This window comes from Alosa sapidissima, chromosome 21 (genome assembly GCF_018492685.1).
Source record: "Alosa sapidissima isolate fAloSap1 chromosome 21, fAloSap1.pri, whole genome shotgun sequence".
NCBI classification, from domain to species: domain Eukaryota; kingdom Metazoa; phylum Chordata; class Actinopteri; order Clupeiformes; family Clupeidae; genus Alosa; species Alosa sapidissima.
In genome coordinates, this window is record NC_055977.1 from 19,555,891 (window position 1) to 19,582,772 (window position 26,882).

The window sequence follows — 26,882 nt, forward strand, 5'->3', positions numbered from 1 at the left end:
TGCTTGTCCCTCCATCTCCCTCTCTATCCTCTCTCTTCATCTCACACTCCATTGCTCTCTCCCTTACTCTCTTTCTCCATCTCCCTCCTCCTGCTATCCTCTCTTCACTGCACTCCCTCCTCCCTCCCTCTCTCTCTCTCTCTCTTCTCAGCATCTTCCTCTGACTCATCCCTTCATTCCCTCCCCCTTCTGTCACGTTTTACTCCCCCCTTCTCCATTTTGCTCCCCTCTGCTCTCTCTCTGCCTCCCTCCCTCTCTTTCTCTCTCTCTCCCTCTCTCTCTTACACTCACTTTGTGTTTCACTCCCTCCTCTCTCTATTTCTCCTCCTCCTCCTCTATTGCTCTCATTCCCTCCATCCTCTCCGGCAGTCAGAGGCTACGCAGACGCGCGCACGGACAGCAGGTAACGGCACTTGGTTTTCTCCCTCTGCTTCCTCCCTCTCTCCTCTGCATGCTATTTATCCTCCTCACCCTGGTCTCGCTGTCTCTCTGGCTTGCCTTGTTTGTACATGTGTGTGTGTGTCTGTGTATGTGTGTGTGTGTGTGTGTACGTGTGTATGTGCATGTATGTGAGTGCGCGCGCGTTATTTCTGGGTTATTTCCCTGCTGCCAGTGCTGCTGCTGCTGCTGCCAGTGAGGTGGAAAGGGGGAGGGGGAGATTGGGCGAGTGCTGTAGGCGTGGGTGGAGGTGATGCTACAGAATGTGAGGCTGTCATGGTGCAGGTTCTTGTTTGTGTGTGTGTGTGTGTGTGTGTGTGTGTGTGTGTGTGTGTAGGACTGGGTCTGGCTATGTGTTTAGCAGTCTGTCAGCACCTGCTTCTGTCATTACAAATCGGAGTAGGAAATGATGGTGCATAAACCATGGTGTGTGCATGTTGTGTGTGTTTCTTGACAACAGAAGAGGGAGACGGAGGGATACCAGGGGTTCTGCTGTGAGCATATGCTGTCATGTGAATGTGTATCTGTGTGTGAGAGAGAGTATGGCATAGAGACAGAGAAAGAGGCTGGATAGGGAGAGAATGCAGTTGTCTGCATTGGGACATTTTCTTGTATACTGTGTGTGTGTGTGTGTGTGTGTGTGTGTGTGTGTGTGTGTGTGTGTGTGTGTGTGTGTGTGTGCGTGCGTGTTTGTGTGTGTGTGTGTGTGTGTGCATGTGTGTTTGTGTGTGTGTGCGTGCACTGTAGGGCTCAGTGTTCGTGTCAGACAATGTGAATGTGTGCGTGCATGTGTGTGTGTACGTGTTGGTGTGTGTACGTGTGTGTGTATGTGTTTTAGGTGTATGTGCATCTGTGCTTGTGTGTGTGTTTTCATGTTCATGAGAGTGTGTGAGGCAATGCCAGCGTGTGTCCAATCTGTGCTCCTTTCGTGCAAAAAACACCCTTCTGTTCGACTGTCTGTCAAACAGTCTTGCTCTGCATTTTCCCCCCAACATGGTTCTCTTTCTCCCTGTTTTTCAGCAGCATCACGCCATCTCAGAATTTCTCTCACTTCTTCTGCTGAAAGAGGGGTTCAATAATTGATCTGTCTCTCGTCCCTCAGCACTCTCTACCCTTACCCCCCTCCTCTCTCTCCCTCTCTCCTCCCCTCTCCCTTCCCTTGTTTCTGCTGACGATGCGGTGCGGCTGCAGTCCCACATAGGTAGAGAGGAAATGTGCTCTTCACTGTATTACGTAACCCATGGCCACATTCATAAATGCACCAAGTTGTGGGGTAGAATGTAAACTAGCTTCTGCTCCACAAATACCCCCGTCCTCCTCTCCCCTCTCTCTCTCTCTCTCTCTCACACACACACACACACACACACACACACACACAAATATATTCACCATGCTGTCCACACTAATGTCCGCCCAACCTTTTGAGGCAACCATGAAAGCGCGGCTGACAGCCCACTTCTGGTTGATGTGTCTTAAAAAAAACACAGCCATGGTTTATGGGCTCGGGCTGTTAGCCTCCTGCCATGAGACAGTTTCACGGCCCCCCTGGCACACCGCGCACAGCTGGGAGTGGAATTATGGGGTAGCGGTCACCATGGTCGGTTGCTTGATGGCTGATGGGGTCTTGATGATGCCTCTTTCAGTGTCTTAATCACACACAAATGCACACACACACACCACTACACACACACACACAGACACACAGACGCACACACACAGACACACACACGCACATGCACACACACACTCAAATGTGGAAAAAAAAAATCACACTACACATAACACTTTAGGTTGTTCTTGAGAGGTTGATCATCTCTGACACTTTGTGGATCTGTGTTTTGGGCCCATTTGTGTCAGGGATCTCTATTCTCATGTATAGCTGAAGCGCACTAACAAAAAATAGCCACACAGTGTTGTTTCCTTGGGAGGAAATACTGCTGGGAGCAGAGCAGTGCGCCATCAGCCTCACCACACCCTTGAGCCAGGTCTGGCTCCCCTTGGAAAGAGCACTGGTTTGATGCCAGCCAGGTCGATGTGCATTGCATTATAGAGCCGTCCAAATTGCAAATCTCCCCGAAAGCATCCCCGGATGAGACACCGCTTGAAACGGCAGTTATTCATTTGTCTACTTACCATAAATCCAGTCCCGGGCTTTCTGGGGGACCTTTTATTTGATTGGCCTGAGCTTGGTTCAATAGACGCAATCTCAAAGAAAAGAGCCTTTTCACATCATGAAGGGCAAGGCTGATAGCATCTCATCTGAGAGAGAAGCACTCCTGTGTCAAATGCCCCCCTCGCCTCAGAGCCTGCTGGAGAGAAAATGAAAAAGAAAAAAGAAAAACGGCACAAAACAAAATAGCTTTGTGTCTAGACAGAGCCCAAGAGAGCCTGCAAAGTCTGATCCAGGATCTGTTCATTTTCGCTGATGTATCAGGACTTATAATTCTAACTCTCTGTATCAAAGGACCAGAGAGATTCATTGTACAGCACAAAGCAAGACTTTAATTTACAAAAAAAGAACCCACAATCTGCTCTCTGATTGGCGTGCTGTACTCTTTTCTTTAACACAGGATGTCCATTGTGAGTATCGTTGCCAGGGAGATCCTGGACTCCCGGGGAAACCCCACAGTTGAGGTGGACCTGAGGACTGAAAAAGGTAACTTGAGAGGGGCCTGCAAAAGCCTCCCTGAACAGACTGAGACTGTGAACCAGATAAAACGAACCTAAGACAAACTGTCCCCAAAATGTAACTGCAGATCTGTATCATATTTCTCTGAGCTTCAGCTACAACACAATTTGAAAATAGACCAAGATGATTAGGCATTATTTTGAGATGAACAGACCCAAAATGCATAAATACATTGTATGCCATTTAAATGCTCAATTGACTAATTTAATTTCATTGCCGATGTAGCATGCACGCCTGCAGACTGCAGTCTCTTACAGAAAATAATAAACTAAGATTGCACAAAGTACTCAGCATTTCCACCCTTTCGTCATTCTCTGCGCCTGTCCTTCTCAGTCTTTCTGTCTGTCTCTCTCTGTCAGGTGTTTTCAGGGCCGCAGTGCCCAGTGGAGCATCCACAGGGATCTACGAGGCGCTGGAACTCCGAGATGGGGACAAAAGCCGTTACAAGGGGAAAGGTGATTACCTGCGGGCCAACCTGACCAGTCTTTACATGGCCTGAACAAGGTGTCCATTTTCCAACCAAGGGTTGATGCAGAATCAAAACATGCAAAGGTCCCTGAGGGATGAAATTGGTAGTTAGGGATGATATTGGTTACTGTTAGACTGTTAGAGTACTTATCTGTAAAAAGTACTTTAGGCTATGCATTTGCACAGCAACCATAACTAAGCCTATTCTATTTAATTGCAGTGTATTTCCTCAAGTGCATATGACACTAGACTCCTCTTTCATCCTTAGAAATGATCTCCCTCATCTCTGTCTCTCTCCATCTCTCTTCCTCTCTCTTGTTTTTTTCCCCTCCCAGGTGTACTGAAGGCTGTCGGTCACATCAATGACACCTTGGGACCTGCACTCATCGCTTCAGTAGGTGTTGAGCTGATGGCTGCTCTTTCATTTGTATCCTGCTGTCCGGTCACGTGCCGGTGGCCTCTAGAAACCTCAGACTCAAACACAGAGGCACAGTTTGCTCTGATACCATCTGCCATTGGTCCCTACTGCATATAAAAAAAGAACAGAAGGAACAAACAAGCAAATCCATATGGCACCAAATTAATAAATAGACAAACGTTGAGGGACATGTTGTCAATAACATCTAATAACTCTCATGTGTTAGTCTGCAAGTATGTGCACAGACATGCATGCTCTGTGTGAGACTGGTCAATGCCATGAAAGTAAATCACAATGTGAAACTGACCCGTTGCCAAAGCTTTGATGACCATGAGAAATTGGTTCATTGATTAGTTCACCATCATCATGTCATATTGATTCAAATATTCAGAATCGGTTGTAGCTGTTATCTAACATGACGGTCTGGTTCCTTCTCAGGGTATCAGTGTGGAGGAACAAGAAAAATTGGACAATCTGATGCTTGAGATGGATGGCACTGAAAACAAATGTGAGTGTTAAATCAAGATTTTGAGCTATATTAATGAAAACAATTCTGCATACATAACTGGTATTGGTTCTTCAACGATAAACTCTGTTATCCTTCTACACCCAAAACAGCTCAGTTTGGCGCTAACGCAATCCTGGGCATCTCGCTCGCCATATGTAAGGCTGGTGCAGCAGAGAAAGAGGTCCCTCTGTATCGCCATATCGCTGACCTGGCAGGAAACACAGAACTAGTGTTGCCAGTACCGGTAAGCATGGCGCCTTCACAAAACATGATACACATTACCATAACTGTATGTCAATTTGAGATACACAGAAATATGCACTTTTCTAGTGTGCCTTATCTACTGAGAAAAAACACATGGAGTGCATTCACTTCATAACACATCAACTCCCTCTATCTCTCTCTCAAGGCTTTCAATGTAATCAACGGAGGCTCTCATGCCGGGAATAAGCTGGCCATGCAGGAGTTCATGGTCCTTCCAGTTGGTGCCGAGTCATTCCGTGATGCGCTGCGTATCGGCGCAGAGTTGTATCACACCCTGAAGGCTGTCATCAAAGACAAGTATGGCCAGGATGCCATTAATGTGGGTGATGAAGGTGGCTTTGCACCCAACATCCTGGAGAATAGTGAAGGTATAAATGCTTGTTTTGTGTTGGGGGTTTGTTCAAGTGGATTAAAAGTTTGCAAAACCTCTCTCTCTCTCTCTCTCTCTCTCAGAAATGGATCATTGCAATTCAAAGTAAAGTAGTTTTAAAAATAGGTGTTAGACTGAAAAGTATGTCTAATTCATTTCATCTGTGTCATCCTCGACAGTTCTAAATGATCTAAAGTTCTGAGCATTTGTCCATCTGATCTGATTCTCTCTCAGCTCTGGAGCTCCTGAAAACAGCCATAGAGAATGCTGGCTTCACGGATAAGATTGTTATTGGAATGGATGTGGCTGCCTCTGAGTTTTATCGTGAGGGAAAGTACGACCTGGACTTCAAATCTCCGCCTGACCCCAGCAGACACATCAGTGCCGACGAGCTGTCTGAAATCTACCAGGGCTTCGTTAACGATTACCCAGGTAAGGAGTTCGCCAACGAGCCATAGAATGTGTGTCCAATAGGAATTTGAAGAGTAGCTATGTTAACCTTGGTCAAGGACAAATTCCCACTAGACTATTTCTATGGTTCAAAGCGGAACGAGAAAAACTTTAATGACCAAATGTCAAGTTAAATTCACAGCCACAGCCCTGGGATCGTGTTTAGATGCCAAGCAAATTGCAAACATGGCCCCCATGCCAGGGTTGCTAGCTTCTCCTCATCTTCACACCTTTCCTTCACCTCGTCCTCCCAGTGGTGTCCATCGAAGACCCCTTCGACCAGGACGACTGGGCCGCCTGGACACAGCTCACAGCCTCTGTGGGGATCCAGGTTGTTGGGGATGACCTGACAGTAACCAACCCAAAGCGGATAGAAAAGGCTGCAGAGGAGCGCTCCTGCAACTGCCTCCTGCTCAAGGTCAACCAGATTGGCTCCGTGACCGAGGCCATTCAAGCGTAAGGCAGCTTGTGGTCATTCACAAGCCATCCAAAAAGCCATGCACTCATTCATTAATCATTCATTGTTATCCCATACGTTGTAATGCATTATTCATTTTGTGGATTATCTTTTACTTTTAAAAATCAATACATCACAAACTTTCATTTTCCGTTCATCCAGACAGGCAATACAGAACACCCATGTGTGTAGACCCAGGGAAAATCTTACAAACTATGCATGATATAAAATGATTTTTTTGTTTATTCAATATGGCTGGTCTATGAAAAGACATGGTTATATTTGTGCTGTAGTAATTCTAATAACAGTTTTGTGTTTGTGTCTCTACACCCTGAGCCAGGAGCTCTCACTTCTGGGTGCCAAATTCAGGCAGTTGGCCAAAATAATAGATTTTTTTGTAAAACATCCTTAATTGGTTTATTCTCTCCTCTCTCTCACACACACACTCTGCCTTTCTTGTCTCAGGTGTAAGCTTGCTCAAGCCAATGGTTGGGGTGTTATGGTCAGCCATCGCTCTGGAGAGACAGAAGACACTTTCATTGCTGACCTGGTGGTGGGACTCTGCACTGGACAGGTAGATACACAAACAAACACAAACACACACATACACAAACACAGAGTGAGAGAGAGAGAGAAAGAGACATAAAACTACCACCACCACCACCAAATAACACACCTATAAGGCAATCTGCATAATCACTCTTTGTGCATGTGAGAGTAAAACTAATCTCTCTAAAACACACATTATCAAACAGAATATGCTCTTTTATGGATAATTTATCCCCATTTGTTTGTCTTTATCCTTTTATCTCAGATCAAAACTGGTGCTCCTTGTAGATCTGAACGACTGGCCAAGTACAACCAGTTGATGAGGTAAGAGGCTTCCCAAAACATTTAAATATTACATTTCCCATTCAGAGATTGTTATTATTGAAGACTACATAATATTCATGGTCCTGTCTCTAGAATGAAACACAACTAGAAAACAAGGAAAACAATATTTAGAGAAAATGTGATGAGTATGGTAGCCTACCATGCAGAACTTAAATCAGAAAGATTTTTTATCTAGAACATCATATGTATTACACAGCAGATTCAGTGCACCTGTTTCAGCAGTAATGATAGAGGCTTTTGGTTTTGCCAGTGCTAACTGGCTTTTATAAATCTGTGGTTAAGTACTACAAGCCAGACCATCCTGTGAAAGGGTAACAAACAGTCTACAGACAAACATTTAATCCATGTTATTGGCCAACGGAAGTTTCTAGAACCACACAGATTTGCAGGACAACAACCTTCTGAGCGATGCCAGAATAAATGGCCCTGAGTAATTGGCATCACAGAGCCTTTATGGATAGTCACAATGTCACTGTCACCCCACAAGCGGCAGCCAGTGAGATCGCACCTCACGCCGTGATCAGCTAAGGCTAATCCAATAGAGTTCTTAAACCAGCAGGCTATGGAGGGGTAAGCCAATCAGTGCCTCAACCTGTGCCATGCGCGTGCATGTGTAAGGTATATAAACTGTATGGGTGTTTGACATTGACCTGTTCATTGAATGGTCACGGGTTGTTAGCGATAGTCATAGCAAAATAAAACAAACAAACAAATAAATAAATAAATAACTTATTTCTGTTACAGGATTGAGGAGGAACTGGGTGACCAGGCTCGTTTCGCTGGCCACAACTTCAGAAACCCCAGCGCCCTGTGAGACTGACACTGCTGCACAGACCCACAGACAGCCAGACAGGTTGACTGACCGAGAGACAGCCAATATGCACAGGACGACATCACGACAAAAGCGACTGACACCCACCAACAGGACAGAATGCACTAAACAAAATAAGACTGGAGACACATAGTGCAGGATGTAGGACTAGAACTGCAAGATCACTCATAAAAAGTAATAACTATGATAAAAGTAATAATAATAATGATAGCCTATATAAAAATAGCATATCAAATCCAACAGATGAATTGTACTGTTGGAGCATAGACACTGAATTAATGAATCTCGTAGAGCACTAGAAAATACTGAGAAAAAAACTGTAGAAACTACCAAGACAACCACCTCAACAGACAGACGGACTGACAGACACACACTGACTGCAACTTGAGACTGACTACTGATGATGCACAAATGAATAGAGGAATACTGTGAATTGAAAAGAATGAAAGGGCACATTGACAACCTATTGTACTGTAGATATAAAGCCTGAAGCACAAAAAAATAAATAAAAGCGAGGATTGAAGGTCTTGTGGTGCAACACATCAAATGACTGGACACGCACGCTTACAGTCTGACACACACACACACACACACACACACACACAGACACACAGCACACTCACACACAGCTACAAAACAAGTAGCTCACAGTCTCACCTTCTGTCACCTGTGAAAAACACACACATATACACACACATTCACAATTGCACTTTTTTCTCCTATTTTCCTCTCTGTCAATTGAAATTGCATCACTGTTTTCCTGTTCTTTTTCATGCCCCCCCCCCCCCCCCTCCTACCCCCCTCTTCCTCTCTCCCTTGCTGTTACTATGATTGCAGACTTGGCCTGTTCCGTCATGCTTGTTCCACTTTCCTAACACCCCTAACCTCCATTGTTTATCTACCTGTAGGATCACTGTGGTTTGGAAAAAAAGAAAAGATTTTAAGCAAATCATAAATGAAGCAGATATTCAATTATGTCATCAATTAAAATTTTCATCATTTACTTCAACCACACACAATCGCTTGTCTGTGTCTTTGTCTGTGGAAACACTGTTTGACTGTCTGATCAGCCTTTTTGATGAGAAAGGGAGCAGTTGTTGAGCATATACTGATATTAGTAATAATAGTGTAATAAGACTCAGACTCTATAGGAAGGTCATTTTTGTGGTTTTTAAAAATGATCTGGTGGTTAAATCCACATTTATTAAATCTCTTAAATGAACATTTATTAAATCCTTGGAATGGTAGATGAAATGTGCACTATAACGTTTCTGAAGGGTAAAAGATAGATAGATAGATCGATAGATAGATAGATACTTTATTGATCCCCAAGGGGAAATTCAAGGGTCTCAGTAGCATACAGACATCACACACAACATGCACTTACAGCAGAAATGGTAAACATAAGTATAAGTATAAACATATAACTAAACTCCACTGTACAATAAAGACAGTAGAAGATAAGAAAGATAAGAAAACTAAATACAATACTATATAAATTAAATTAAGAAAGTCCAATGTGCTTGAGGGTGATCAAGCATAAGACGCTTGTAGTGACAGGGCCGGGACTGGTAAGGTGCTAAAGGGAGTGAGTGTCATGGTGAAGGTGCAAACAGTAGTCCAACAGTCCTTAGTTATGTGTGCATGGCAAGGTGCTCAAGAGCGTGAGTGTCATGGTGAAGGTGCAAAAAGTAGTCCAACAGTAGTCCAACAGTGCAACAGTGCAAGAGTAAGGTCTAGAGACCAGCATAAATAATATGGACAAATAGGAGAGTAAAGTATAATGTAGACAAGGTAAAATAAAAAAAACTATTTCAGTGCAAGAACAGGTTGAGATAATAGGGTTATAGCCATTAATTTCAGTATTGTAGCAGAAGCCTGACCGCAGCCATTGATCATGTGTGCTAATATATCATGAAAAACAGTGTAGCAGTAAAACAGTAGTGAAAACATTAGGCTGTGTACATTAGTAAAACAGTGGTAAAACAGTAGTAAACCAGTAGTGGGCAGTCAGTACTCAAACATGGAGAGGGTGGAGAGGCAGACAGACTAAGCAGAGAAGTCTATCTCTCCTCTTCCCTTTAGTGAGGCATTGAACAGTTCAATGGCCCTAGGAACAAAAGACTTCCTCAGCCTTTCAGTTGTGCATGGCAGTGAGCAAAGTCTCCAGCTGATCAAGCTCTTTTGGTTTTTGATAGTGCTGTAGAGCGGATGACATTCATTGTCCAAGATGTTGATCAGTTTGTTTAGGGTCCTTTTGTCAGATATTGAAGTGATGCACTCCAGTTCAGCTCCCACTACAGAGCCAGCCTTCCTTACCAGCCTGTCAAGTCGCCCAGCATCCTTCTTCTTTGTGCTTCCTCCCCAGCATACCACTGCATAGAAGAGGGCGCTGGCCACAACAGACTGATAGAACATCCTGAGGAGCTTGCTGCACACATTGAAGGACCGCAGCCTCCTCAGGAAGTGCAGCCTGCTCTGTCCTTTCTTGTAGAATGCATCAGTGTTGGCTGACCAGTCCAGTTTATTGTCCAGGTGGAGACCCAGATACTTGTAGGTGCTTTCCACCTAAAAGCATTGGTATTGGGTCACTAAATACCTGATTCTCTCAAATGGCAGTGCAGTTCTTCATGTTAGTCTCAAGAGGGAGACTACACTAGATAGATTGTGAGCTCTCACTGTGTATTTAGATTAGCATAATTAGCGTTTTTTGAATGACAGTAGGCCTACTTCTTGTTCTTGCCATGATAATGTTCATTTTGCATGAAAGCAAAAATATGGACAATTCCAGTACACTTAATATAGACATTATTAGTATCTACAATATAATATGAAAGAATAGAATATGATATATTATACAATAGAATAGAATACTATAATGTAATATAATGCAATACAATACAATATAATGTATAATATAATAACCTCTTTAAATGCCTTTAATCTCTATTATTACACGGCTCTTCATAATGCTGCAGAATGCTCCATTCACTTGAATGGGCCTTCCCAACGTTCGGCGGTCTGCCAATTCTGAATAACAGACCGTTGCTAAGTATAACAGACCGCTGTCAAGGAAAATTGGCTTTTTTGTCTATTTCACGTCTTTCATATTACTGCGCAAGGTCTGGAACTTCATTCAAAAGTGAAAGCAGACGGTTGATCAGCGGTGTTCTAAAGAAGGTTTGATTCAAGTTCAGTGTGTGCTGTTGTCGAACTATTTGTTTCTCACCAAAAGCCACGATGAAACGGTAACAAATAGGCTATAGCCTAGGCTATGTAGGCTAAAGAGTCACATCGTGGAGAGTTTATTGTTTCGGTTTGGCAAGTAGCCGTGTAATAAGCGGGATAATGTATAGAACGCCGGTCATTATTGGAAAAATAAGCCCCTTCAGGGCGGAACAAGACCCCTGCGCTGCGCGTCAGAGTCGGTTCGCCCTGTCGGGACTTATTTTCCCAATAAAGACCGGCGTTCTATACATTATCCCTTACATATAACCTACCAAAGAGGTGGTTCAAAGGCTGAACCACACTATAATATGCAATCACAGAGTTTCAAAAGTTCTCACTTTCAGATGCTGAAAGATGCATGCAAATAAAACAGGGCCACAGCAAAGTGGACTTCACCGTTTATTTTCAAGTAGTTAGTCATGTGAGGTACTCTTTGGCAGCCACTGGCCGGTTAGTAAAGTGACAGACGTGATTTTTTTTAAATAAAGGTGGTTAATGGAATTGCTTGTGTCAGATACATTTCAGCAATTAAACATACAGCAAACTATAGGACACATGGCCATACATACCACCAACACACAGACATGAACTGTGTGAGCAGACCCTGTTCAGCTGCCTAACCCATCATGTCAGGAAATAAATAGTTCACAGATAGTTCAGGTGCAACGAAGTGCTCTTCTTAGTACATCTCATTACAGCTACATACATGTTCCACAATAAAAGTCCCAGACTGTGCTACACATTTACATCTAATTATATTCAGTCAGTAAATTATATGTGGGGTGGGACTTATATTGCCGAAGAGCCATAGGGTCTAAAATGCAGCAATACACACAGGTGTTAAAACTCCAGCTGTCGCATCTAAAAGAGGACAAATTGAAGCACAAACCATCACAGAGACATATAAACACACACTCATGCACACAAAATGCAAGAGACACAGGCAGAAACAAACAGGGCAGTTATATATGTGTGCCAATCATCATATTGCAGCCTAAATGGAACCTCTGCTCGTGGTCCGTGTTTCCTATGCACGCGCATTGATGATGTCGACAAACTCGGGCTTCAAGGAGGCTCCGCCTACAAGAAAGCCATCCACGTCTGGCTGGCCGGCTAGCTCTTTGCAGTTGGCCCCAGTTACAGATCCTGAGGCAATAGCAACACAAAAACAAAGAAAAAGGTTTAATTAGCCTTACAGTGACAATACAACCATCACAGTTCTACACAATCAGATGATTGCTGTAAACAGGTAGATTTAGATTGATTTTTAAGTTAGAAAACAAATCCTAAGCTGTATTCATTCTTCTAAATATATAATTCTAATATATAAAGTAAATGATGAAAATACACAGAGCAGTCAGACGGAGGGAGTGTGTTGTTCGCTCCTGACTGACCTCCGTAAAGAATGCGGACGGAGTCGGCCACATCGTCTGAGATGTTGGCCCTGATCCACGCCCTCAACTTCTCGTGTACCTCCTGAGCCTGAGACAGAGATCACATGGAGACATCAGGGAGGAGTCTTTTATAACTGAAGATTAATATTACAATTGTTCTAACATAGGTATGTATAATAAGGTTATTGTCTAGCATTGGGGTCAGTGACAGTGAGGAAAAGTACTTTGCAACAACAACAAAAAACACTTCCTGTCAAATGCATTTAGGGCCCTATTTTCGCAAATAGGCGAATGGCGGAAAGCGGATTATTATCACAGGGCAAAATGTAGGTAGGCCTATGGGCGAGTTGGCTCCTACCTGTTCAGGCGTGGCCGTCTTCCCTGTGCCGATTGCCCACACTGGCTCATAAGCCAGCACTACCTTGCTCCAGTCCTTCACGTTATCTGAAGCACGGCACGAATAAAAAAAAAATAATAAAAAAAAAAAAACTTTCATGGCATTATCTCTTCATTTCTTAGCAGTTACTTGCAATTACTGACCTCCTCTGTAAATATGTTACACAAAATTAACTGCTTGTGCTGAGGTATGGTATTCACCTGCAATGACTTGGGTCTGTGCATAGACAACTTCCTCTGTTGTCCCCGCCTCTCTCTCCTCCAGCTTCTCGCCGATGCAGGCGATCACTCCCAGGTCATTCTCTAGAGCATGAGCCACCTTCTGACCAATCAGCTGGAAGAGTTTGCCAAGATAGCCAATCAAAACAGAAAGAATCACATATAGGTATGACATCACAGAAAAAGGGGTATGCATTTCCTTTAACTAGACATTTCAGAACATAAGGAGGCACAGAGCTCTATACCTCATCACTCTCCCCAAAAACATGGCGCCTCTCTGAGTGGCCCAGAATGACCCAGTCGATACCACAGTCTTTAATCATGGCTGGGCTGAGGGAAGGGGAAAAGACACAGAATATATGAGGGTAATGACATATGACACAAAGAGTAAGCGAGAGAGTGAATGAATGGAGTGAGCGTGAGCACAAGTGGAGAGTGGAGGAGAGTGAAAGAGTGCAAGAGTGTAATAGGAAGGGGTATAGAATGTCATCACAGAATGTCATGACAGAAGCTGTCAATGTCATTATTAAATAGGAATGGAATGAGCCATTGCTACTGTACCTGATCTCTCCGGTGAAAGCCCCCTTGGCCACCTTGTAACAATTCTGTGCCGCAACTCCAATTCTGGGGTCCAAGTTAGATCTTGCAAAGTCCAAATAAATGGTTGGAGCTCCACATACCACCTCTGTTTAGAATAACATGGAACGTTTGTACAACTCATGATACTCAGTTCATTGGTAGTGAAAACAATTTCCTTTCTAAACGTGAAAGTGAATTTTTTTACATCGCTGTGCAATAGTAGGCTTCAATAATTGGCATGCATTTTACACCGAACCGCCGAGTTTTTTTTGGTCGGCCCATGTATTCGGACAAGCAGGTGTCCTCAGCAAGCCTAGGCCTACTGCAAACAGCTTCTAAGTGCGGATGATCAATGTCAAAAGCAGGACATAGCCAAACGGGGCCTTCCTTTATTTCAGTAACTTTTCTGTCATTTTTGACTACGGGTGATCATCAAGTGGCTGCTGCCATTCTGTCGTCAGTGCATTTCTGCACGTAGCACCTCCACACGAGGATGGCCCTACCACAGCAGCAGCAGCAGGGATGAGAGAAGCTATATTTAGACCGCAGCGCGAGGCGCAATAACAAGCAAAAGTTACCTGTTTCGTCATGAAGCGCAGCCGTGTTGAGCGTGGTAATGAGGTCTCCCAGGCTCTTCTTGTCGCCATTCATCTTCCAGTTTCCCCCCACGAAAAATGTTCTTGCAGCCATTCTTATATATTGAGTATACAGTTCTAACAGAGACAGGCCACAGTCACCAACCAGCGACAGCGTACACAGAGCTTCTATAAGTCCCAGTCACGAGATGGGGTAACGCCTACTCAATTCCATCTCTGTAGTTCTATTGGCAGTGGAATGTAGCTATCTTCCTCAGCGGATAGGAAGGACAACCACAGCATCCTTCCGTGCATGAAGGCGGGGTTTGAGGTCTTTCAACCAATTACAGTTAGGAAGTTTGAGTCGTATCCGCTGCTGTGTTCATTTCATTCCACATCATGGAGGTTCTGTAGTTCTGTGCAGGTGAGGTCTGTAGCCTACTGTGTGAGTATGATGAATACATTTAGTGGAGTACAGTACAATTCTGAGCGATCTAACTCGAGTATCATTTTTGGGAGTACTCATGACCTTACTCAAGTACATTTGAGAGGCAAATATTGTACTCTTTACTCCACTACATTTCTATCCATAACCGTGAGTACCTGTTACTTATAAAAAAAATGGAAAAAAGAAAAATCTCGGAAACCCTCAATTTGTTGTTTCCCTCTCAAACGTGATTGGATTGTGCAGGCGCCACTGATTGGGACAGTCTATCAGCAATCACTTTCAGCTTTCCGCCAATGTCAACTCCATGGTCAGATTTAGATAAGAGACGAAACCATGGACGAAACAACGGATGAAGACGCAGCAGGTCCATCCCGGGAATGTGCCAACCTGTGGTCCCGCCTAGCCAGACTATTTCAATTTTCTGAACAAGTTAATTTTTCACTTCAAGTGTTTCAGTTACAAAATATTATTTTGTATTTGAAATACGTATTTAAAATACATGTATTAGAAATACTGCCCATCCCTGGCAACATGGTAAAAAGATGAAAATGACTTGATTTTACTTTCAATTCCTTTTACATTCTCCAAGGTATTAACTTTAACATTTTTTTATGTAGGACCATGTACTCCATGGACTCCATGTAGGACTATTCTGTACATAAATGTAAGCACTGTGGCATGCAATATTTAGAAAATGTAGGCTACTCTTGTACTCTTGATACTCAAGTACTTTTAAAAACAAGTACTTCAGTACTTTTACTTAAGTAAACATCTGACTGTTGTACTTTTACTTGTACTTGAGTAAAATTTAGCAAAGGGTATCTGTACTTTTACTCAAGTAATAAAGCTGTGTACTCTGTCCGCCTCTGGTTACAGATAGTTACTTGAAGATATTCTGGCACCAACTTGTGAAACTCTCATATCTTTCATGTGTTTCAGACTGATATATTGTTCACTTTTGATCGCATGTCCTTGAGTAGAAAATCCTTTAAATGTACAGCTTGTCCCTCTTAGACTTAGATTGGCTTATCTTCTTTATGGTTTTCTTTACTCTAAAGTTACATATACAGTAAGTAATACATTCTGTACATCCTCAAAATATCCACAATGACCATACCATTTGTTTTTGGTGCCTGATTGATACAAAACAACCCCAGTGTAGTGCAGAATTCTACATTTATTAGAAAGTGTTTTAAACATAATTTTACAGATAGACTGCAAATGTAAAAGCAAAACAAAAATGATTTCGAGGGAATGATTTATTGATCACTGATTGTAGCAAATGTTTTCTGTGTTTTACAACATAGAGGGACAGATATATGAAACAAATCCATGGTGACTTTTGTTGATATGTGTCCGGTGTACATGAACATGTCCCTTCTAATGGATGAGCCTAAAATGATTGTCATGGAATGGCTTGATGAAAGGCAACAGTAGCCATTTTGGAATTCAAATGAAGCTGGCTTTTAGGTTATTTGCAGATGCACCAGTATAAGTATCAGTACCATCGCAGATCCAAAATGTCAGATGTAATGCTGGAGTTGCAAACATAAACGCAGATGTGTGACAGCAATGCACACAAACACTGCACCTACTGAATTCTCTAAAATGTACAAACAAGGTTTGGTGTCATCTCTCATCTAGCGTGATTGGGTCTTAAATCTCAACCATGAATACAAGAAACAAGAAAAAATAACCTTGGGTCCTATTTCTTTTTATACATTTTCCCCCACAAAATTATTCCACAGGATTTCTCATTTTACTTTCAAAAATCTATTATGTATTTGTCAAATAACTTTAATACAATAAAATATTATTTTACATTTATATTCATTATTTTCAAATATGTCTGACCATAAAATGCTATATTTTTTATTGTTGTCATTTGATATACTGAAACACTCAGCAATATCTTCCATGGTGCATTATGAGGTGGTAGGAATGCCATTTTATACATTCTATGGAGTCTTTGCCTTTGCCTTCAAAGTTTGAACAAAGAAGGAAGAGAGAAGAGAGAATGAACTAGTGAGCGAGTCAAAAAAGAGAAGACTAGTCTGGTACGAAAAAAACAAACCCTCCCATGTCTCTCTCCCTGATAACAAAACGTGCAGTGCCTCCACCACTCTGTTCCCTCCCCCACACATACACCCACCTACCCAACCAGCATCACTGTCATTCATTCATCTTGCTCACTGTCCTCCTACACTAGCTGTGTCCCTGTTTGTCTTCCTCCTCACTCCCTCGTTCTTCCTCCTTCTCGAGCTCCTCCGCGAAAGGCTGAGCGGCCAGCTCAGTTCCAGACCTTCAGGAAGCTGTCCCAGGATCCGGTGCTGACCGCCAGGCCATCACTTGGGATGCCAACGCAGCTCACTCTGTTGTCATGTCCAGCCAGCACACCTGAGAAGGGCAGACAAGGGGTGAGTTATTCAGCCTAAAGTGTGCAGACTGGGGAGGTGGGCAGTCTCCTATACACACACGTTATACAGTATCCCGCTATCCCATACAAAAAAAAGTTGCATTGTGAGCCATAGATTTTTTTTTGAGGTCTCTTTGCCTCTCGGTTCCTTCAACACTCAAATAGCGTTCTGTCTATTATGTACATCCTGCGCTGCTACCTTCAGGCTGCAGGTACCGGTATCTAGGTATCTCAAGAAACAGGACAAAACAGTAATTTATACCCCAAGTGATTATTTCTTTAAACAAACTCTTGCAAGATAGGATTAAGTCATGACCCTTTTTGTATCTCCGTTCAGCGGGTCTGGATGGTTTCTTTCTTTTTTCTCTGTTTCTTTTTTGGATTTGTACTACTACTGTGGACTGACACTATAATGTTGTATTCACTGGAAAAAAGTTTCCCTACTTGGACAATAAAGTACCTGCTGCCTGATGAAGACCCTGGTGGGTCGAAACATTGCATTATGTTTTTAACTCATTACATTTAGTTCTTCTGGGAGATTACAGTGTGTGGACAACTACTCTTCTTTCCTTGACAAGCCTTTTTTGTCCTGCACCAAGCCTCAGTGAGGTGGGATGTGCATACAATCACTTTGAAGACAATAAAGTACCTAACATCCCCTAAACTCACTCTTTAGTCATCTGCTGGCCTTGAAATGTGCTACCCACTGAGTTCATTCCTGTGTCAGACAGTGGGACTCAAAGGGTAAGGTCGGTGTTCTGCAACAACCGTCTCTACTTTCTGTCTTTGTTATTACACCCCTGTTATTACTGCTCTCTCACACTCTTGTCCCTACAAATGATCAATTTGCCCACTTTAGTCATGTCAGCATTTCATTTGTGTTTTTCTTTTCTACCCACCAACTTTCTCGCCCTTGAGAGTATCCCAGATGTTGCAGTTGAAGTCATCGTAGCCTGCAAAGAGGAGACGTCCAGACAGGGACAGGGCGAGTGATGTCACACCGGCAGTTGGCTGGGCGTTCTGGTAGCAGATGACTTCCTGGTCAGCGCGGAGGTCAAACATCCTCAGGGTGCAGTCGTCCGAGCCTGTGATCACAGCGTGTCCATTTGGGAAGAACTGCAGGGCAAGGAGGGCAGGTATGACTGCTTAGGGGTCACTGTCACAGTGTAATTGCAGTGCACACAGAATGTTTTTGTGCTTAATTTCATTTAATTTCATTTATCTATTTAAAGGACAGTGCACATTAATCAACATTTCAGTAAATGTGCCAGTGTTAACCAGCAGGCTAAATTTCAACTGTAGTCCATTGGAAAGATGTTATACTAGACACATGGTGGCTAAAAAAAAGAACATATTAAATCACACAGCAATTGATATACAACAATAAAACATAATGCCATAGGACTGGCTCCATTATGGAAAAGGCAGTGACAGAATGGCTACCATGTTAGGTTAGTTGTAGTAAGGTAAAAGGAGATTTCCTTTCCTGTAGCTCCACTGGAAGTACAATGCAAATGTAGCTCAGGAACACGCAAACTAATAAGTATCTTTATTTCTTGAGATGTTTTAGACAAATGCAACAATGTGAAACCTAACGACAACATAAAATCATTTCTAAATGTTGAAGCTTGCATAAGCCGATGTAACAATGTGAAACACATTGTACATTTTTAGCTTAACTATCAAGTAGTCACAGTTGCCTATGACCAAAACACCATAATGCAAACGCTCCTTACCGCAATGGTGTTGACGTCACTGGTGTGGCCCTGGAAAGTCTGCCTGCACTGGCCATCCCTGACATCCCAGAGCTTGGCAAGGGAGTCACAGGCCCCAGAGATGAACTGGTTCTGGTCAGGGGAGAGTGCCAGACACATGCAGTCTCCCACATGGTTCAGGAACTGTACCTTCTGTTTGCCAGTCTCCAGATCCCAAAGACCACTGGAAAAGAACAGAGAGAGAGAGAGACAGAGAGGGACAGAGAAAGAGAGAGATGGTGAATGATGGAGGACTTTTCTACTGGATGAAAGATGATAAGATAGTATATGTGCGCAAAATATGACATTCATGAATTAAAAATATAAATACAGTATGTTCACAAATGAGAGTGAAAAGATGTTCTCTGAATCATCTTTTCAGATTGTCATACCAGGTCTGGTCACCAGAAGCAGTAAGGATCTCAGTTTCGCTCAAGAAGCGGGCACAGGCCAGATAACCTAAGATGGTTGATAGGCAAAGTCACATCAAGGAGGTGAGTTACTATAGCAACAGAAATGGGGACAGCATGAGAGAGAAGAGCACATTAAGAAAATATGACTTTGCACTGCACATCTCAGAATGACTGAGAGTTAGACATCCTCAAACCATCTTATGCTCATCACTGTGACAATATTTTGCACTACCTGTGGCTATTGTAGACTGTTTTTGTACAGATCAAAGATTTCTGTTATGGCTAATTGGGATCAACTGTCCTTATATGAAATGCAGTGCACCATCAGTGGAGGGAAGTTGGAGATTCTGCATGTGGTATTTTGTGACATAAAATCTGTCTGAAATTCACACTTATGAATGGAATTTCTTTTGCTGTGAAAAAGTAGCTATTTATCTGCCAACTGGTATCTAGCTAACCTGTAAGACTACTGCCAGATCCTTTGTTTATCGACCTCTTTAGGTTATCAACAAGAGCTCAAAGCCTGTTACGCAGATTCTTACCATCATGACCATCCAATTCCCTCAAGGTTTTTGGCTTTTCCCCTGAGATGTTGTAGATAGTGCACATGTTGTCAAGACCACCACTAGCCACCAGACCCGCAGAGGGGGAGAAGGAGACAGTCATGACCCATGCAGATTTGAGAGGTATGCAGTTAGCCTGGGGATGGAAAGGATAAATTGCAGATACATGTCACAAACTGTACTACCAACTCATATGGATCACTAACAGTTTGAACACATTATTAACGCTCCGTGTGATAACTTGAAATAATTGAGTTTGGAAATTCTGCATTATAGTATACTGTAGGGTGTTCTCACCAGATTTCCAGCATGGGTGTCCCAAACGATCAGCTTGCCATCCTGTGAGCCACTGATCATCAGCCTACGATACACACGTTAACAAATCAGTGTTATCCCCTAGTAAATGTGGAATATAAGCATCTTTTATATCTAAAATGCCATATTGAAGGACATTATAACAGGATATAATAGCCATTGTACTGTGTTTTAGACAATGCATGCATGTAGGTAAATAATTAAAAAAATAATACAATACATAATGTATATAATAATTGTAAATACATTCAATGACATTGAGAGACCCGCACATGGAAGCTAAATTACTAAATGATTGGTGTCTCGGTCCTCAAGATCATTCATTTCCTGTGAGCTTTCAATATGACAGTACCTGAAGGTGCCACTTGGTGGCGCCTTTGTTCTTTCAATACTGTGCTGTACCAGCCATGTTCTGACATATTTGAACCCTTACTGCAAACTCTGACCTTTTTTTTAGCATGACTGCATTGAGGTTAGATTTATAGTATATGCATCCATCACAATGGTTGACTAGATGACTGAACATTCCTCCTTTTCTCCTTCAAATCAAATAACAGACCATTGAAGCTATTCTCATCCTCTGAGCTCTGTTAATTGATCCAACTAAGCAATAAGGGGATTCACAATGATGAGCACAAGATAACACAAATGCCTGTAAAGCAACTCCAACCAGGCTATAGCAGCTTAGGCGTCTGACTTAAGCACAGAAGACCTCTACAGTAGAGTCCTGACGTTTTACCCAACGTTTCTACATTTACATGTATTCATTAATCAGACACCAAAGTCCAAAGTGACTTACATATGTCAACAATATAGTACAAGGGATTACATGGTCCCCGGTGCAACTTGGGGTTAAGTGCCTTGCTCAAGGGCACAGCGGTGGAAGCTGGGAATTGAGCCCACAACTTTTCAGGCTACTGCACGCTAGCCCAGCTCCTACCACCGCCCCAATTTTTAAGGCCTATATAACAATATGTGATTGAAGTCATATGTGGATGCAAAATATAATGTGCTCTACACATATTTTACTGTCCTGTCCTATCCTGTCCTATTTTACTGTCCTGTCTGATGTAACTTGAGCCTTAACACTCAGAGTTGTCTACCTTGAATCATTTTTTGGGGAGCCTCTTCAGGAATGTGTGCATTGCTCCAGCAGGTGACTGAATGGAAAACCATTTCACCATAAGATTTTCATTTGGATCAGTTTTTGCCCTGTTTTTCTCTGTTCTGTCAAGAGTGGACTCACTTGTTGTCAAGGGCCCAGTACAGGGCGTAGATTTTGGCTGTGTGGCCTTTGAGGGTCCGTCTGGCGCGGGGTTGGATGCGAGGAGCAGGGGCCACCCCAGAGGCGGCCGACTCCATGGTTGTGTCGGCCACTCCTTTGCGGGCGGTCTGTGAGTAGAAAAATGAATCAATACAGCATGTGTTATACATCTGTGATTTACACTGGAAGGTTGAGGTAGTCACAAGGACAAATCAGTACTGCAAAGACATCCCATTAATGCCTGTCAAGACATTCTATTCTATTTGTGATGTCTGTATGTCTAAATGTCTATATCATGCATACATTATACACTAGTATAATTAACTCAGTGTGTAATGTATGCATGATATATATAGACATTTACAGGTAGATATTTTTGACCTTGTGAAATAAACTTGGGGAATAGGACTTTTCCCACAAGCCAGTAGGTCAGGCATAATGTATGGATGTAATCCCTCCCATTACTGTGGTTGACCCAGTAAGGTTCTGTTCTCCTGTACATGTCACACATTTTGTGTGTTATAAGATGGATTTTCTGTGTCTGTGTGGATCCTATAATAGGTTTAGGCGAGTGACTCAAGGATGGCCAGCGCTTACCTCAATCTGAGCTCTGAGGGCCTCAGCCTCCTTTTTCAATTGTTCCACCTCACCCATGGCGACGGCTTGAAGGGGATGTTACAGACCAGAGGACGACCTGGACAACACAAAGACAAGAGCAGAGGAAGAGGTATGACCACCTGAAATCAGAGCCGAGTATCTCTGCACTTTTGTGGCATGTTGTCATGAATGGGGACAAAGGTGAGTGGTGAAACGTATTACATCCTCCCCTCAAGCAGTGAGGAGATCCACCAAGTGGATTTAACTTAATCGGAGCAGCTTCCTGCTTGCCCAGTGAAAAGGAAGTAAGAGATTGTTAAGTAAACCTGGTGGTAGTAACAGCATTATCGGAAACTAGGCCTCCATGACCACCACTAGTGACGTCATATCCTGGATGAGGAGAACATCTTAGCCCCTTTGAATAATGAGGTGTCATTTCACTGCCTTGTACTCTGGTAAAACTAACACTGGGCCCTATAGTAGTTTAACGCCTTTCCTGACTTTTGAAACTAAATAAAGTCTTGGTAAAGTTTCGTTTTAACCCTCAAATTTTCAGATGTAGGTAGCAATTAGATTGCACACATATAGTACATGGTCATATGCCATAGAAACAATTACATTCAACCAACATAACTTTGGGTTTTGTGTAACTTTACAAGTTTGGTATCCACCAATAAGTTATCATCAGAATTCACATTTTGTTATCCCCACAGTTCTGGCACACTCCCTGTCTTCCATTCTGTAATCAAGGAGCAACTGTTTTCAAACAAGTGACCTTTATGAGTGAGGATCAGAAGGCTTTGTGGAGCTTTGCCCGATCTCACCTGGCCTCTGGGCCACTTGTGGCCAGATATGTGCTCAGAGAGTCAGAGAGACGGAGTCGTCACATAAAAACACCACACTGGTAAATATGAAGTCTACTACGATTCATCGATCAAGAAACAGATCTGTGGAGGCCTGGAGAAGATAGAGGCGAGAGGAAATAGTCCAAAGGACATGGGGGGGAAAGAGTGGACGCCGGGGAGGGTTAAGCCCCCAGCAGGAGCTTGTAGGGTGGCTTTTCAAGTCAAATCTCCTGTCATCCGATTACTGTCCCATTGGATCAGAGAGCGACCAAGAGGCCAGAGAGAAATGTATGACAAAAAATATACATGGCAAGAGATATGAGAAAATAGCTGTGGACTAGACAGATGAGCATGGTCAAATGTGTTGACCCTTTCTCATGGTCAGTATCCTCACAATGGCTCTTTTCTTAAAAAAAAAAAAATCTTATCGTGCAGGTTGATCAAGTAAGATGCCCAAAACACCAATTGTGCATCTGACTAAAATGCAATGTTCAACTTTGGCTGGGCCGACATGTAATAAATGTGTGCCAAGACAAACTACCAAAACCCTGCAGAACTCAAAAGGGTTGTTCTCTGTCGTTGGTTTCTAAACTGTTTAGCATTGCAAGTGAGCTATAGGCTAAATGTACCCTTCAGTAGTATTGTCTCTGATAAAGAGAATCTTCAAAAACAAGAGAAGACGTGGACATTGCCAACCGCCTAGTTGACACGAATGCCTTTGACAGAAGTAGAAGCATCCATCTTGTCCTGCATATCATTATGCAACTATCTATCACCATCTTAATGTCTTAATGATGTGGCATCCCTTGTCTTTTGAAATGTTGCAGTCAATGCACAGATACTTCCATAACTTCCACGAATCGAGGTGTCATCCACTTCTTGCATCTGTGAGTATTCCCAGTCTGGTTGGTGTCAAGTCCTGTGTTTTACGATAAGTGGGCTAACAGAGCCAATTTTGTTGGAGCTGCTCAGATGCCGATGAGTTAAATAATTCTCAAGGCCTGAAGTCCAAATGCACTGTCAGAGTCAACGACAGCACGCAGCATGAGATCAATCTCAAACAATTAGAAGGAAATACTCACCTTGCTTCTCGCTGTGCAGCTTTTCTTTCTCCTCCTTTTCTCCTTTATTCCAAACCTCTCGTTCTCCTCTTCTCCTCGCTGCGTGTCCCTTTTTTCTCTCGGCTGCTTGTGCACTCCTCAATCCACAGGACGGTCCTGCTTCCCCTCTCTCTTTCTCTCTCTTACTCACTCACTCTTCTTCGCACGCTTTCTTCCCACCGACTGGCAGGAACTTACCTGTGAAAAACTCTCTCTTTCTCTCCCCCTTCCTCCCCGGGAACAGATGAGGATTGGAGAGGATGAAGGAGATCAGGGATGAAGGGATAAGCCCCAAAGATTGAAATAGAGAGAGGGAGAGAAAGAGACAGAGTGAGAGAGGAGGAGAGAGAGAGAGGAGGGGGGAGCAGAGAGTACGACGAGGAGAGTCAGGTAAACCGATTGCAGCAGGAAAGCAGGTTATGGGGTCAAAAGACAGGAGCAACTGAAGAAACCAAATGACGGGACATACCTGAAGAATCCAGGTTGGAAAGAGAGACCTGGGCCCTTTGGGAGGGCAAAGTGGTGGAGAGATATGCTCAAAGAGATAGGCTAGAGAGGAAACCTGCTCATAATTACTCACTACTCGACCACTAAATCAGTACAAGGTGGTTAAAATGGTGAAAATGATCTGTATTTGTACTTGAAATTATCCTTATAATAAATATTAATTTGTTGTGCCAGACCATAAGAAGTTGTTGTTTGGGTCAGAATGATTTTGACTGATTTCCATTGCACTTTATTAAATTAATTTCACTTAACAGTCAAGGTCATGCATACGCACAGTATCTGTAGTCCTACATCGTTGCACTGAGTGCAGACAGCATGTCAGTGATCGTTGCACTGACACACCACTTTGGACACATTGATGTTTGTTTGGCCTTGTGATTGTTGAATTTTATTGGGGGTGATTTCATAGGGTTCGGGGGTGAGTATTTGAATTAGTTTGTCAGACCTAATGAGTTGAGCCCAGTTAATCACGATCTAATTGGATATCCGTGGAATCGGCAATCTCGTTAAGGAATTAGAGCAGCCCAATCCGAACATGCGTCACGGGTAACACAGAGAAGAAGAGGGACGGCAAGGAGAGAGGGAACATGGAGGTCGGTAGAGAGAGAGGTATAGGGAGGGGTGTCCAGTTGGTACTTCACCCACTTGCCATTGTCTGGGTGCCACTTGTGCCAAGTGAAAGGAGAAAAGCTCTCACCTCTGCGGGCACCAGCCTGTAGATGGCAGACACCATGTGATCATAATCTTGCTTACAGCTCAAGGTATCATATCTCACAGATCCATGCACCAGGGCGGAGTTTGGTTGGTTGGTTGGTTGGTTGGGTAGAGGGGGCCTTGGGTGGTAAGAGAAGGAGATTGGCGTGGAGGCAAAAGGAGATCCTGTGTGTATACTAGGGAGTGGTGAAAACGGGTGATTCCATTAAACATGCTGTAATATAATAGCTGCCAATCCTATTACAATTGCTAAGTATTTGTAGTAAGAAAACAACCCCCACCTCCCTCCACCCATGTCTACACACACCCAACCACAGATGTGACCTCCACAAACAAACACCCTGTTCAATGAAGTCACTAACAAAAATATTGGCCAACTTGATTAAATATCAGTGAATCATTCCCCCAACAGAGATTGTGAAAACAGTCTAGTACGCATATAAATGACTGTGTTTTGCCATATTATGAATTCTTATTAAATGTAATTAATGCTTGTACCACTACCAACTCAAAATATTTTGTCATATGTTTTATCAGTGCCTGTATTCCAAATACCATTATTTTGGAGGATTTTTTTAAAGATCCTAAATTAATTTTAATGGTAGCTATGATGCATTGTCATGAACTCATCCTACTTATACTGTACATCTGCCATAACATGTTCATGACAAGGTTATGCCTTGTTATGTCAAAGGATTGAAGTAGAGTTGAAACCTAACATAACAGCATGCTCTTCTTTTCAAGGCTGGTTAATCACCATGAGTCATTGTATTGTCTCCTTCGGTGCTTAACAGTATAACAAACAAACACTCTGATTTGTTTTCGCACCCCATCTGGGGGAAACAAAAGCCGCCATTAAAGCCCCTCACACCCAAACACCAACTCGGTACACACCCTGTGCCCACAATGTGATCTGTGTTTTACACACGCTCAGTCCCCTTTTTTGAAGGGTTTACAGGACTTGCCTGGGTTCCGCCAGACTCCAGTGATAGGCTTCAGTCACAGACACACAGATACAGATTGGCAATACATTTGACAGACATACTGTATGTCTACATACATATGTCTACAGGTCTACAAATGCTAGTATGGGGCTTTTTTCATGGTTTCTTGTATACTGGTAAAAATTCTTTGTTACAGATTTTCATATATTTTTTTCTTAATCTGTATTGTATTAAAATACCAGACTGCATTCTGCAATCTTCAGCAAGGAAGCCTGACATATATCTCCAACTGGAAGATTACTGACCAAAATGCAGAAAAGTGAAAAGACTAAACAAATGCTTTTATTGAGTTTATTACTGACCCTTCTGGAATTTCATATTGAAGTATTCCACAGACTTTCAGAGATTCCATTTAGAAGTCAGTTATTCACCCAGTTCGATTGTGGGTGACATTGACTGCAGTTTGCAAATTGGCCAACTTCTCATATTTTGCTCCACACACATTGAAGAGGAACTACTAAATGTGTATGCCAGGGATGACCACCACGTGAGTGTCATGAGATGGAACGTTGGTCAGAAGTGTCACGTGAAGACATCAAGAAAAAAAGTTTGCAATCATATCTTCTTCTCTTTCCTTAAGACACAGGTCAGACACATCATCAATACCCCTCTGGGTCTGTGAGCAGCCTCTCTTTCTGTGTCTCTCTCCCTACCTCTCTCTCTCTCTCTCTCTCATCTAAATCCTGCTTAATACAAACTGACAGAAAAGGGCTCCAGACTTACTGATAGTTCCATGGTAACAAGCTCAAGAGGTGAGAGGGCG

General features: G+C 42.8%; 3 protein-coding genes across 3 annotated transcripts; 1 reads left to right on the forward strand and 2 right to left on the reverse strand.

Annotated features, from left to right (window-relative positions):
• Positions 1-267: 267 nt before the first annotated feature.
• eno2 (enolase 2) lies at positions 268-8,802 on the forward strand. Its single transcript, XM_042077483.1, has 12 exons — positions 268-403; positions 3,009-3,094; positions 3,487-3,582; positions 3,931-3,989; positions 4,452-4,521; positions 4,632-4,765; positions 4,931-5,153; positions 5,390-5,587; positions 5,860-6,061; positions 6,528-6,636; positions 6,877-6,935; positions 7,701-8,802. The coding sequence occupies exons 2-12, from the start codon at positions 3,010-3,012 to the stop codon at positions 7,768-7,770; spliced, it is 1,305 nt and encodes a 434-aa protein (XP_041933417.1). The 5' UTR covers positions 268-403; position 3,009; the 3' UTR covers positions 7,771-8,802.
• A 2,600-nt stretch (positions 8,803-11,402) lies between these two features.
• Positions 11,403-14,373, reverse strand: tpi1a (triosephosphate isomerase 1a). Its single transcript, XM_042077506.1, has 7 exons — positions 14,183-14,373; positions 13,587-13,710; positions 13,271-13,355; positions 13,008-13,140; positions 12,769-12,854; positions 12,411-12,498; positions 11,403-12,162 (listed from the first exon to the last, which is right to left on the reverse strand). Exons 1-7 carry the CDS (start codon positions 14,292-14,294, stop codon positions 12,044-12,046), a joined length of 747 nt encoding a protein of 248 aa, XP_041933440.1. The 5' UTR covers positions 14,295-14,373; the 3' UTR covers positions 11,403-12,043.
• Positions 14,374-15,871: 1,498 nt separating this feature from the next.
• Positions 15,872-26,510, reverse strand: gnb3b (guanine nucleotide binding protein (G protein), beta polypeptide 3b). The gene is made up of 10 exons (XM_042077460.1): positions 26,422-26,510; positions 23,877-25,291; positions 21,950-22,046; positions 21,335-21,480; positions 20,071-20,134; positions 19,753-19,909; positions 19,190-19,256; positions 18,780-18,981; positions 17,943-18,159; positions 15,872-17,024 (listed from the first exon to the last, which is right to left on the reverse strand). The coding sequence occupies exons 3-10, from the start codon at positions 22,004-22,006 to the stop codon at positions 16,918-16,920; spliced, it is 1,017 nt and encodes a 338-aa protein (XP_041933394.1). The 5' UTR covers positions 22,007-22,046; positions 23,877-25,291; positions 26,422-26,510; the 3' UTR covers positions 15,872-16,917.
• Between the last annotated feature and the right edge of the window lie 372 nt (positions 26,511-26,882).